This window comes from Centruroides vittatus, unplaced genomic scaffold (genome assembly GCF_030686945.1).
Source record: "Centruroides vittatus isolate TY-2023 unplaced genomic scaffold, ASM3068694v2 contig_79, whole genome shotgun sequence".
Classification (NCBI taxonomy): domain Eukaryota; kingdom Metazoa; phylum Arthropoda; class Arachnida; order Scorpiones; family Buthidae; genus Centruroides; species Centruroides vittatus.
The window spans coordinates 170682-183545 of NW_027122509.1; the positions used below are offsets into that span (position 1 = coordinate 170682).

Below are 12864 nucleotides of genomic sequence, written 5' to 3' on the forward strand. Positions count from 1 at the left end.
AATAAATAAAATTTTTGAAGATCGAGATGATAAATTGCCCGATACCATACTGTTTCGACATTATATGAAGAAAAGCCCCGATATCGCCCATATCCACCATTTTAGTCAGACTCCCCTGCTCGACTTTCTCACTTCTCCTCCCTCGCGTTTGATTACTTATAGTTTTAAGTTAGTTTAAGATATGATGAATGAAGAATCGATCGCTAAACACTTGTCGCGGTTATCGTAAGCTTGAAACGGGATCGCGAAGTAAATTCTTGTTTTGTATGATATCGACTTTTGTTCGGACTTTTGTTGGCGGATGGCAGAGCGGTCAACATGGTAGCCTACCGCTGTGGTGTACCCGGGATCAAATCCAGTCCGGGCGAAAAATCCCAAAGATTTCTAAGGGCATCCGGCCTTTCCAGTGTGGGTCTTGACGAATCCATAATGGGCCTGCTAAAAAGAGACTTTGTTCGCAAAGCGGAAAGAATTTAAAAAAATAATAACTCGGCCGCCCTGTTTTGAGCCTTTCTTTTTAAAAAATCACGGGTCTTAAAAAGGCCCCTTATTCCCGCAGAGTCCAAAAAATTAAAATAAAAGAAATAATTGAACGAATTCAAAAATAATTTATTACTTTTTGTAAATATAAAAAAATATATTATTATTTTTTTCCTATGAATTATGAGGATTTAGTAATTGCCGAAAGGGTGCGCTCGTTCCCCCATAAGCAGTGCTGTCAAGGACTTGCAGCGGGAAGTTGTAAGTTTGTCTTAAGTTTAAATATTGTAAACACTGATTTTCAGTAAAAGTTACTTTTAAATAAATCTGTGTAATACGAATGCATGTACAAGTCGCCTAAAAGTAATTACTACTAGTATTTTAAGTATAGAAACGTAACAAAGCCTGTGCAGCCAAACGATAGACCAAGGCCGCGTTTCTTTGTGCAAAGCGGCAAGGAAAAGCGACAGAATGACGTCACTTTTTTTCGCCGCAAAAGTTGGTTGAATTCTAAAGGGTGTTTTTTTAGGGGTATACAAATTTAAAATGAAATAAAACATGTAAAAATAATGTTAATGGCCGTGGTGTTGGCTTTACTTAAAAGATAATTTTATGCCCTTAGTGTTTAAACATGCCGACGAAACAGTGCTGCCAGAGATTTGGTTTTTGAATTGGCAACACTGTTTCTAATTTAATTTAAATTTAGTGACTGTCAATTTGACAGTTGATTCGTGGTCGGTACATTTTGCCATTTCGCCGTGAATAGACTTATGTCAGAACAACACTTGCAAATTGTGCAAATTTATTTTGAGAATCGTGGTTCGGTTTGCCAAACTTAGGGTGCGCTATGTCCATTTTACGGTCGACATAATTGTTTGTCGAGCAAGTTATTTGGAAAACCGTGGATCGTTTTCGCACCGTGCACACACTAGTTGATAATAGGCATCCGCAAAGACACCATACAGTGCGCGCACAAGTTATTGCTGCTGTGGAGTGTAGTGTTGAGGAGGACTCAAATGAGTCGATTTGTCATCGTGCGCAGCAATTGGAGCTGTGCCCTCCACTTTGTGGAAGATTTTGCGGAAAGATCTTGGCTTACCTACTTATATGTCTGATTTAATTTGAATTTTCCGAACTAGGACGATGATAATTATTAATTACGGTTTTGTTTTCTGTGTAATAATTATTGGGTCTTGAAAATATTCTGCATGCCTTTTCATAAGTTGCTGCTTGCAGATGGCTAAACTTCTTGCTGCTTGCAGATGGCTAAACTTGGTCTACCTTATTGTGAGCAAAAACATCAACAAGATAGCCAAGGAAGCAAATTCCATGACTTTTTGAGAATTTTTGTCAAATTTCCTAACTTTTCATGACTTTTTCCAAACACTAATGAAAATCCTTGACTTTCCAGGTGCACAGGAACTCTGTATATAACAATATTACAAATTAATGTGTTAAAATAATAAAATGTACTCATACAAAAAAAAAATACAAGATTGTATAATTAATTTAAATTTACATTTTATTTTATATGTCTAGTTTCATACAAAATGATGCACTTAAAATATATTTTGGGTGTAGTATAGATTACTCCCTATGGAATTTCAGGACTTTGATTATATATTTAAACTCGGGACTGAGACGAGTTCAACGGTACCCTATTTTTGGACCGGAGACGAAAAATAAAAAAGTATGGTAACTTTTTTAATGCTCTCATGCAGACTGCACCGTAGTTGCTAGTATTGCCATCTTGTGGTAAAGTCTGCAAACCGTGACGTCGGACTACAGTCATCTCCTGGAGCCTTAAACACGCGATATGAGAGCGGAGAGAGCGACGCGACTTCCGATCATCGCGCGTTCGCCATTTCAGTTAATGTTACTTATGGCAGCAAACATGGCGGCCCGACTGACCTCTTGTATGGAAGCCACCACACGCCGCCATGTGCTAAACTAGTGATCGATTCATGGGAGTTCTTGAACAAAGTAAAAAAGGGGGCGAAACATCTACGAAAGGCAATTTTAACGGCAAGCACGCGACTCCCGGTTGCGATAGCGAGGCCGACTTAGTGGAGAGCGACGCGACTCCCTATCATCGCACAATCGCCGGAAAAAAGTATGATAACTTTTTTATTTTTGTCTCTGGTCCAAAAGTAGAGTATCGTTGAACTCGTCTCGGTCCCGAGTTCAGATATATACCCAAACACACGAAATTCCATAGGGAGTAATCTATAGTATACCCTATATTTTACTTCTGCATCAAGAAATCTGCTATTCTGTTTTGTTTTTCTATGGCAGCTTCACGATTTTGGTGTGTTTTCTGGAAAATCATTATCATCATTACAGTTATCAAGTAATATGTCTTCTGAAATATTCTTTTCTTTTTTTATTAATACATAAATTATGCAAAATGCGTGCAGTCACAACCACTTTAGACATGGCCGCGATATTTTCCATGTCTAAATATTTGAGTCTGCAGAAACATCCTTTCAAAAGTCCTATAGTTTGTTCCACAACTACTCTGACAGAACTGTGTCTTTTATTATAAGTTTTTTGTTTTACTGGGAGACTACTGTAATCTTTAAATGGTACCAATAAAAAGTATCTAAAGGATATGCAGAATCACCTAATAAATAATAATTGTTTCTTAAATTTTTCGTTGGTTCTTGCAGTAAGAAATTGTATATTGGACTTTTTTTACACGCTTGAGAGTCATTGGAGCTACTAGGCCATCCAACAAAAGCATTAATTATGTGCATTTCTGCATCACAAATTATTTGTGATAAAATAGAATGTCATTCTTTTCTGTTAAAATAACTTTGGCTATCTTTTTTAGGTACCTTTACAAATATATGTGTTCCGTCAACACATCCAATTACACCTGGCAACGGAATCTTCAGTAATTGCTTAAACTTATGTATGGTGTTGTCCAAGTTGTCTGATGGCCACTTAATAAAATTATTGTATTTGCTCGCATATAAGACGAGGCTTTTATTCATTTTTCACTGCTTCAAAAACCTAGGTCGTCCTATAGGCGCAAGCAAAGGATTCTTTACATTTTTGCAATAATTTTTGTGAACCGTGTATAGTTCATGATGCCATTATAGCAGGGTGCTATCGAGGTTATGATGAGTTTTGTCTCTTGAACACTATATAATGCAAATACCCGAACACTTGGCAGTTCTCGTCTTTGAGTTTATTCAATTCAATTCGGGTATTTGCATTACATAGTGTTCAAGAGACAAAACAATTACCGACATGGTTTCAAGATTATTAAAAAAAAGGTTATGATGAGTGTTGCTTTCAAAGAGACTGTATGAATATAGCTGGTCATTTAGCAATCGTCATTTAGCAATCATCATTAATGTAGTTATTTCATATTTGTTAAGTTGGTATTTTTAATGAATATTTGCACATTCTGAATCATAAAAAATAAACTTTTTCTGGTCATGCATATTATAATCTTTTAGTTTTGCTACGTGAGTATCAAGTGCATGGAAAAGCATTCCTCCAAAGCTGATAGCAAAGTCATTCAGTAAATACTGCATTTCAAATTCACGTGACAGATCAGACGACTATGTTTTGAGGAGTGAGAGTGAAAAAGAGGAGAGTTGTAACGAAGCTTTGGAGGACGAGTCTGAGTAGATAAAAGGTTATAGCATCAAGAAAACATGGTTGTTTGCCTTAATACATACATTTGATAATATTCTATTTGAAATAAACTTAGAATTGTAATAAATCCACCTTGTCCTATATGCGAGATCATCTTATACACGAGTAAATATGGTACTTAATTAACATGGAACACATTTTGTTGCAGAAATTATAAAGCTCCTATAAGCATGACCTTTGTTTAAGCCAAATCTGTCAGAAATGCCTCTGAGAGTGTCTTGATTGGCAAGTGTCCATATTCTTAACAAAACTTCTTTTAATTGTTATAGGATAATAGATTTATAGTTTAGATTTTTATCCACATTGCAGCTTTTTTATATTGTTTTGTTGTAGAAATACAAGGTGGACCCATCTTTATTTCACTCCTTGTTGTATTTATCAATTTTATAATTTCCTATAAAAATAAACACAGATGATAATTTTTATTTAATGAACAAGAAAAAATAACAGGTGGAACATATAATTAATATTATACAGGAGACTAACTTAATTTATAATCGTTAACTAAACAAATTTTGGTATTGTACTATGCTGACAAGAAAAAATACATTATAAACTAATTTCTGAAACTTAATGAATATCAAAATTTGATTCATTAAAAAAAAATAATTTTCACAAAATCTTACAGAATAACACATGTAAAATTAAATTGGCTGTTTTATAAATTATAGCATTTTGTTTCTTATTAGAAAAAATTTTTTAAAGTAAAACTTACTTCTGTAGAATTTCTTGAAAGTCTAAAATAACTCTGAAAGTCACCCAAAGAATAAGAAAATACTGTATCTTCTACATAATTATCTATCTTCTGTCTCTTTGTTCTGTTCATATTTTTGGAAAGAGCAATGCTCAATTCTTTGTGCCTTCTTTTATTGTTATGTTGTAGTTTTTTAGTTAAAACGCTACTTTCGGCTGTAACTGAAATTAGAGAATATATTACAGTGTCCATGTTTTGCTGAAGCGGAGAGTGTTTCTAAACTATGGTGTAGCAATAGCTGCTCGTGGTGTCATTTTTGCTATGCTCTCCCTGCATAAAGATACACAGCCCACGAGTCAGCCCACCTGGAAGAGTCTGTGTGAGATGAAAGGGATGGAAGGATAAGTGAGAGTTGACACGTGGATTGGTATCCATGTGCCATCTTTCTCATTTAGGCTAATTCTAACATTATATTATTGTTTACTGATTTCTTTATTTAACACTGTTTTTAGACTTTTGGGGAAGATTGGAGTGGATTATAACATAGGTTTATCAACTTTTTCTAAGAATTGTAAACATATCTCGAGAATTTTTAAGCATTCTAAGCATTCTGCCTGGCCATTGGCCCACCAGTGGCCAGGCAGTTCCGTTCCCTGAACACTAGAAGTTTGGTCGTGGATTCTCGCCTCACCAGAACGGGATGCAATGTGGCGTTTTCCGGGTTTTCTCCACAACTGTAACACCCAAATAGAGGCCAGTTACCATTAAAAAGATTTTTTGGAAGGCATTCCCTCTAGGCAGATCGCCCAAATGTTGTATTGCCATAACTTAACCAAACAAACAATCTAAGCTTTATTATATTGTGGTGATGTTCTAATCTTATTACAATCATATTTGGTAGGAATATTAAATACATTAAAGTTTTAAAAGTCCTTTTCTTTAAAAAAAGTTTGGTTTGCGAAACTTGGCATTCTGTCAAATATACCATGAATTGTCAAAACGTAATGTAATGTTATTTGATGACCATTGGTTTCCCCAGTGGAACTGCGGCATCTATTGAAAGCAGACTATGAACTGGCCTTAACTGGCAGAGCTTCCGCTATAGAGCAACACGGAACATATCTACCGTGTTATAGGGAGTATACTGTAGTGTTTTAGCTAAAGAACTATGACATAACAAAAATCGAATTTACTTTGTAGAAAATTATTTTATATTTTCTTTCGTGTAAGAGTTAAATTTGTTAGGAAAATGCACTTTAAATAGAGAATTTTCATAGATAATAAATTATTTTGAATGTAGATAAAAAAGAATAAAGACAAATTAACGTTATAAAGATAGTAGACAAGATGGAGGCCGAAGGATCACATGTCGTCGTCAAGACTGAACCAGAATTGGGTTTCGTCAAGGAAGAGCTCGATTTGGAATTTGAAGTCTATAACAGAAATGTTAATGTTAAATGTGAACAGTATGATGTTACAATTGAAGAAAATAAGAAAGTAAATTTTATTCTAAAAGTCCCTAAATTTCTCTTGTCTTCATATTTTATATTCCATACCTAAGATCTGTCTGTACGTTTTCTTATTTGCAAGCTTAATGTATTTTTTGTTTTTGCAGATTTGTATCAAACACGAACCCCAGTCGCCCACGTCTTCGGAAGTGAAGCTTGAATTTGATCCATTGTTACCTGTAAGCAAATTTGAAATTTCTTCAAAGATCACTTTTTATTCAGTATTTTTTATTAATTAATTATAATAATAAAATTGTAATCATCATTACCTGAAATTATATACTTTTTTCTCAAATATTATAATTATATTTTAAATATTAATTGTTTATTGTAGCTGGGTCATTCCGAAAAGTTAGATAACAAAATTAAGTGTGATGCCTATATTTTTATTTTTGTTGTTCAGAATTGCCTGAATTATATCTGTATAACAGTACTTTAATACACTTGAGACAGTCGTTAGGCATCTTTTAGGTAATGACGACATCAATAATATAGTGTACATTGCCACTGCAGGAATATCATATACGGGGTACATAATACAGTCTTCATAAACTGGATATGTGAGCAATGCATAGCCAGTGTAGGTACCGGGTTATTTTGCAGCCCAGGCAAAATAACCTGGTCGAGTTTGTCTCTTATTTCACAAGTTGGATATTTTTTAGAATGAAATTTTAAATATAAAAAGTAAAAATTATTTTGACACACTTTATTAATATACAATATGTATAATAAATGAAAATCAAATTTTAATTTTTCCTTTCTTCAATTATACAAAATTTTCTACTAGTTTTTCTTTAAATCTAGTGTAGAAGCTCGCTCTTGTTCAATTGAAATTGTTGCCAAATCTGTTAACCTGTTTTGCAACATTGTTGTGTGCAAGTATGTTTTAACAAGTTTTACTTGCATGTTGTCGTTAATTAATTTATCGTTAATTTGTTTTGGACACTAAAATTAACTTAAAAAATTAATAAATGTTTTTAAAATTATTTTTAACAAGTGATTATTGAAAATAAAATGAACTCCACCGATTGTTTGATACTTGGAACAACTTATGGAGATATTGAAACACATTACACGTTTGTCTTTCACAAATATTCTGAACAGATTATTATTTGAATATATTTTTTATTTATTGTGTTTTGGTTTCGGGTCCTAACCTTGGGCCGGTCAGTGTTACCACGTCAGACAAATTCTTCCCCTTTTTCCCACATCCTTTCCCGAAAATTCCACTTTTATCGTACATTGTTTAAAAAGTGCCAAGTAAATCCTTACATAAACTAAAATGTTTCTAATTGACATTAAACAAAATAGGATTGTGTTTTGGGTTAAATTAATAGGTGTAGTTCTGAGGCAAAAATGAAATCTGCAGGGGATTTTTAGCAGTCTTTCTAAAAACAACCTTTTTTTTAAAATTTTCTGTTTTAATTAATTTGAAAATTCTCTGTTATAATTTATTTACAAGAGAAGTTATAAAATACCAAAATTTAATATTTTAAAATGTTAATGTTTAAATTATTTATCTTAACTGAATTTTAAATAGCAGTAAGTTCAAGTCATTCAGGTGTGGCAATATGCCACATTAATGTATATATTAGATACAAGTTTAGTTTTAAGTTTTCTTTCTTCTTTGTTCTTCCTTTTGTTTTTTTGAATTTTCTATTAACATTCCTTTCTGTGGGTGGGGTAACCCTTTCCACGAACCACGTTAACGATGGGAAGTGAAGGCCCTAAGGCTACTAGAACAATAAGAAGGTTCATTCTTGGGTCGGAGTCTCGGTGAAGGTAGATGTGCAAAAGCTATGCTCCTGCTTGTCGTGTAGAAAGACAAAGGGAGACGAAAGTGGCGTAGAGAAAGAGAAAGGACCCCACTAACATAAAGAGAGAGAGACAATGTCCCTTGTATAATGAGAATCTTTGAAGATATCCGAAAAAAATATCAGTGAGAAACTATTTAGAGTGGTTCCCCGCCAGAAGAGTGTCAATACCAAACAGAGAACCCGGGTATTCCTTATAACCTCCTCTATCATACTAAAACTTCTTGCAATGAACTCTCAGATCATATTTCAATCTATTATGGATGTTAACTTGCTTTGCGTTTTCGATAATTAAAAGCCTAGGATCCTGTTGGAATAAAGAATCCTCCACTTTAATAATTTTGGCTATCGTAGAATATACCTTTTTCCTAGTCGTTTTGATAGCTCTCGTTAAACACATCCATCTCACCTTGTTAATAAAACTTCTTGCTATTCTTTCTTTCCTTTTTAGTTTTTAATTTAGTGTAAATTAGTCGTAAGATTACAAGTCCGTCTTTTCTTATTTGTCGCAAGCACTTTTTTTTTGTATTTGCTCGATTCCTCGTTCCAGTTTGGCATATTGTATAACATTAAGAGTTGGAATCCGAAAGAATCCTGTATATTGCTAATTACGTGAAAAAAAAATTGTTGTTATATTTTTTGTGGACTGCCTCTTGTGGACTATTGTACACTCATGTGACTATCACACAGGTAAGGAACAAAGAATATTCAAGAGTTAAGTACAAAAAAATGTGATGTGTGAGGGATAAAGAAAAAGAATTGATATATAAATCACATATTGTCATTTAATTTTGATATTTTAGTGAAGTATGAATAAAGCATAACTTGAAGTATTGTATTGTAAGCAGTTGCTTAGTTTGCCAACTGGTAGCACTGGCCCTGTGCACAACATGAAACACAGTAACAAATACAGCACAAAGACAAAGGAAAATGAGAAATACGCACATTATAAATGAACATGTTAGAAATGAATGAGAACCTACAAGAAATACATATTTTATCATCTGCAGGGGTTGCACTGCATAGTGTGTAAATTGTCACTTAGTGATATTTTTATTACAGTGGCAATAAATATAATACTGGTGATAGCAAGTGGTTATAAAAACCCTAGTCTGCTTGTTTCGACATTCGGCTTGAAATTGAATCACAAATCACACTTTGGGGAAAAACAGCAGAATGTCTGGCTTCCGTACAAAGGGAGTCCTGTGCATCACACACCTTAGTCATGGATTACCCATCATTTCTCTTATATGTAAAATATGACTGGGTATTGGGTTACAAGTAGATTGAGTTATTTGTAGGGCTCTAGGCTAATATATTTAGATAGTTTACTACTTTTTGAGCCACTTGAAAAATAATTTGGGCTACATTTTGAAGAATTCTGCTTTGTTTTATAAAACCTATCTGGTAATTTGTGTGGTTCTCATTAGACATGTCCTTATGACAATGTGTGAAGTGGGTCCTATGCTTCGGCACCATGTTGCGATGATTAGTTTGTCAGGACTGACACCACTGTGTCTTTAAGGACAGACACACAAACCTTGATGGCCGCTAATTTCGTTTTGGCACGAGCGGTTGCATTTGTAGGCCCTTGGACTCGGGAGGAGATGGCCTGAGAGACGACTGGAAGAAGTGTACGCAACTACGAATTTAACAATTCACAATACCCATTTATTTATCGAAACTATTTACAACTTTGTACATAGTTAAGATGCTTAGCAAGGCACTAATTTTAGATATCAATTATAGTCCCTAACTGAGAGTGTGTGTTTACAAATCGATTGTGCATTAATAAATATTGATAAATACCTTAGTAGAAGTTATGTCCTTGGAGAATCATAGAATCGGCAAATTAATGTACTGCTGGTTTGCCAAGTGGTTTGAAAGAAGCTTCGATGAGTCAAAAGGATTGAAGTCCTTTTTCATCTTGAAAGGGCAGAGGATTGGCGACAGCTTGAGTAGTATCCAAAACAGTATCAGCAAGCACACCAGTTTATAGATTAGCAGAACTATCAATGATGGCGAACGACAATTGTCATCTATCCCGTATCTACTATATCCTATTGTATAGTATTTTACTGGGGTGATATATATTTTTAACTTTTATTGGTATATGGTGCATTGTATTATTTATATTATAGGCCTATATATAGTTAGTTATAGTTATATTGTTTTTAATGGGGTATTTTATGGTTTTAATTATATTATATATATTTTCACTATATGGTTTTTATGGTTTGTCTGGGTGCACTGGCGCGGTTACGGGTTTTAACTTAGTTTATATAAGGTATTTTATTATATATTGTTTTATTTATATAGTTTTTATGCTTTTATTTATATATATATATATATATATTTTAGCTTACAAGTAGTTGTGTTCCCCTCCTGCTCGGGGAAGGCACTGTATGTGCCACCAGCAGTGGTGTCCATAAACATCCTGCTGTGTTTCAATCTATGTGGTGCATACATGGTGTTGGCATGACCATACTATGCCAATAAAAAGTCTACTAAGGTGACCTTATATGTTTGGTGCATAGGTCTAGTAGATAGCGGATGGTGTCATAAGTATAAGGGACTTGCTGGTACGCTCGCGCAAGTACAGCAAGGGGTTGTGGTGGGACCTTTGAAACAGGATATAATCTATTCCATCCTTTTTATTAGGGGGTTCTTCGTGGGTTTTTTCCCATGACCTTATTAGAAATTATTATGCATCAGGGCCAATAGTTAAATTTTGATCGTTAGTTCTAGGTGACACATTTGATGTGTCATTTTAAACGAGGAAGCAAGTTTGTGGGAAAAGTTTTAATCATATCCTTTATGATTTTTTTCTTTTGATAAAATGTTTTTGTCACATCCTATTTATTTACAGTTGATTTATATTATTATTAATTAATGAAAATGGTGTTCTGCATACATAGATGTATTCTGTTTTCGTTATAAACTACATTGGTTATGTGACATTTAGCATATTGTACAGAAATATGTAAGTCGTGGATAATTCAAAGTTGTGATTATTTCATCCCTTAAACTTTGAACTAACAAGGATTTTCTGTATATATATTGTGTTTGTAACTAGCAGTCCTGTGTTTTCAGTTACATGGGTGTGAAAGGATTTTATTATGCAGCTTGTATACCAAGTCCATTGTTATTGCTATAACAACATGCATAGCATATATTACAACTCCACAGATGCTGCTATCGCTATGTTGTTTGTAAATTGCGATTGCTGCTGAAGTAATGTTAATAACAATTGTCACAACTTCTTTGGGTATGTGTTTACTGCACACATTGTTATAGGCCTGGTAGACCATGTTCGGTGCAACAGGCCTCTGCACAACTTTGACAGATTTTGTAGTTATCAATTTATAGCAATTTTTAATTGTTTTTGTGTTTCATATTATCATTTCACGTGTTACTTTCCATCATCTATAGACTTGTAGGACCATCGACCATACTGGATATATCTGGGCCATCTCTGGATGGATTCTGTATCTGCTGTTAATCACCTGTAAAAAATAAAACATGGGATATGTTATTGCATACAAGTGTATCAGAAGAAATTGTATATAGCATTACCTTATGCTGTATGTGCATTTGAAAATAAGGAGTGAGTTACCATTCACTCTGCATAACAGAATGAATGCTCTGTGAAACACAGTAGAATCAACAAGCTTATTAAGTCAGATGAAGGCTAATCGTGTTTTAAAATAAAATTGAAGTAATTGTATACAAAATTTATATATATTCATAATTTATTATATTAATAACATTAATTTTAGTTACATGGAATTATAAAAAAATTTTAATCATATTAAAGTGATTTCGGGACAGTAAAGAAATTTCTCTTACAACTGGAAATGCATATTTTTATGAGATAAATAATAATTTCTTACTTTTCAAATAACAATACTCTCTGTTGTTGTTAGGAAAATCATGGGATTGCTCCTCACTTGAATTTCTCTAAACCCGCTCATATCGAAGAAAGCAACGAAAATGTTAAAGGTATGTACCATTTTAAATGTGACATATGTAGACTATGCATTGCTAATAAGAGGGTACTCAAATAAGTCTTCTTTAATGTATTGCTTTCGATCGGTTATTTCATTCAAAAATTATGTATTTGAATTTATGTATTTAGAACCTTTCATTCTGATTAGAAAACAGGGTTGTCCAAAAATCGGTCAACTGTTTTAAAAGTAATTTTAGGTGTGGTTTCCTTCCTAACAAAGCTTAGAAAACAGTGCTAACGAGGAATTCTAATATATGGTTACATGTTCTCTGGTATAAAATTGAGTTGCTGTCCAAACATACAAAAGCTTTTGCTTCAATTAACTGGTTTTTGGACCATGCGGGCTTGCATGTGTGCACATTGTATTTCCTATACAGTCAAATCTCTGGTTTCAAACGGCTCACTTTCTGAACAAATCAGTTTGTGAACAGAATTTTGAACTCGTAATTGCTCTGGTTGCCGAACGAGCTAATCGGCAAGAGCTGGCCACAGATTAGAGAGATACTTCCTATGTTAAAGAAAGTCAATGGCCCAACAATCATTGGCAGGATTATTTGTGTAATGTATTCAAAATCACTTTAATCCTAATAGGTACATTTTTCTCAAAGCCATACCAAGTTAGATGACACAAGACTTTATTGTAGGAAACTTTTGAAGCATACATTTACATCAAATGCATTTCGGGCTAAT

At 33.8% G+C, this 12864-nt stretch overlaps 1 protein-coding gene across 1 annotated transcript in view; it reads left to right on the top strand.

The window, feature by feature from the left end:
- Positions 1–706: 706 nt before the first annotated feature.
- LOC136981716 (piggyBac transposable element-derived protein 4-like) overlaps positions 707–12864 on the top strand; it is a 37148-nt gene continuing 24990 nt past the window's right edge. Inside the window, exons 1-4 of the mRNA XM_067278064.1 lie at positions 707–741; positions 6144–6340; positions 6459–6530; positions 12092–12167. Coding sequence (XP_067134165.1) covers positions 6191–6340; positions 6459–6530; positions 12092–12167 — 298 coding nt within the window. The 5' untranslated portion in view covers positions 707–741; positions 6144–6190. The remainder of the gene's footprint in view (positions 742–6143; positions 6341–6458; positions 6531–12091; positions 12168–12864) is intronic.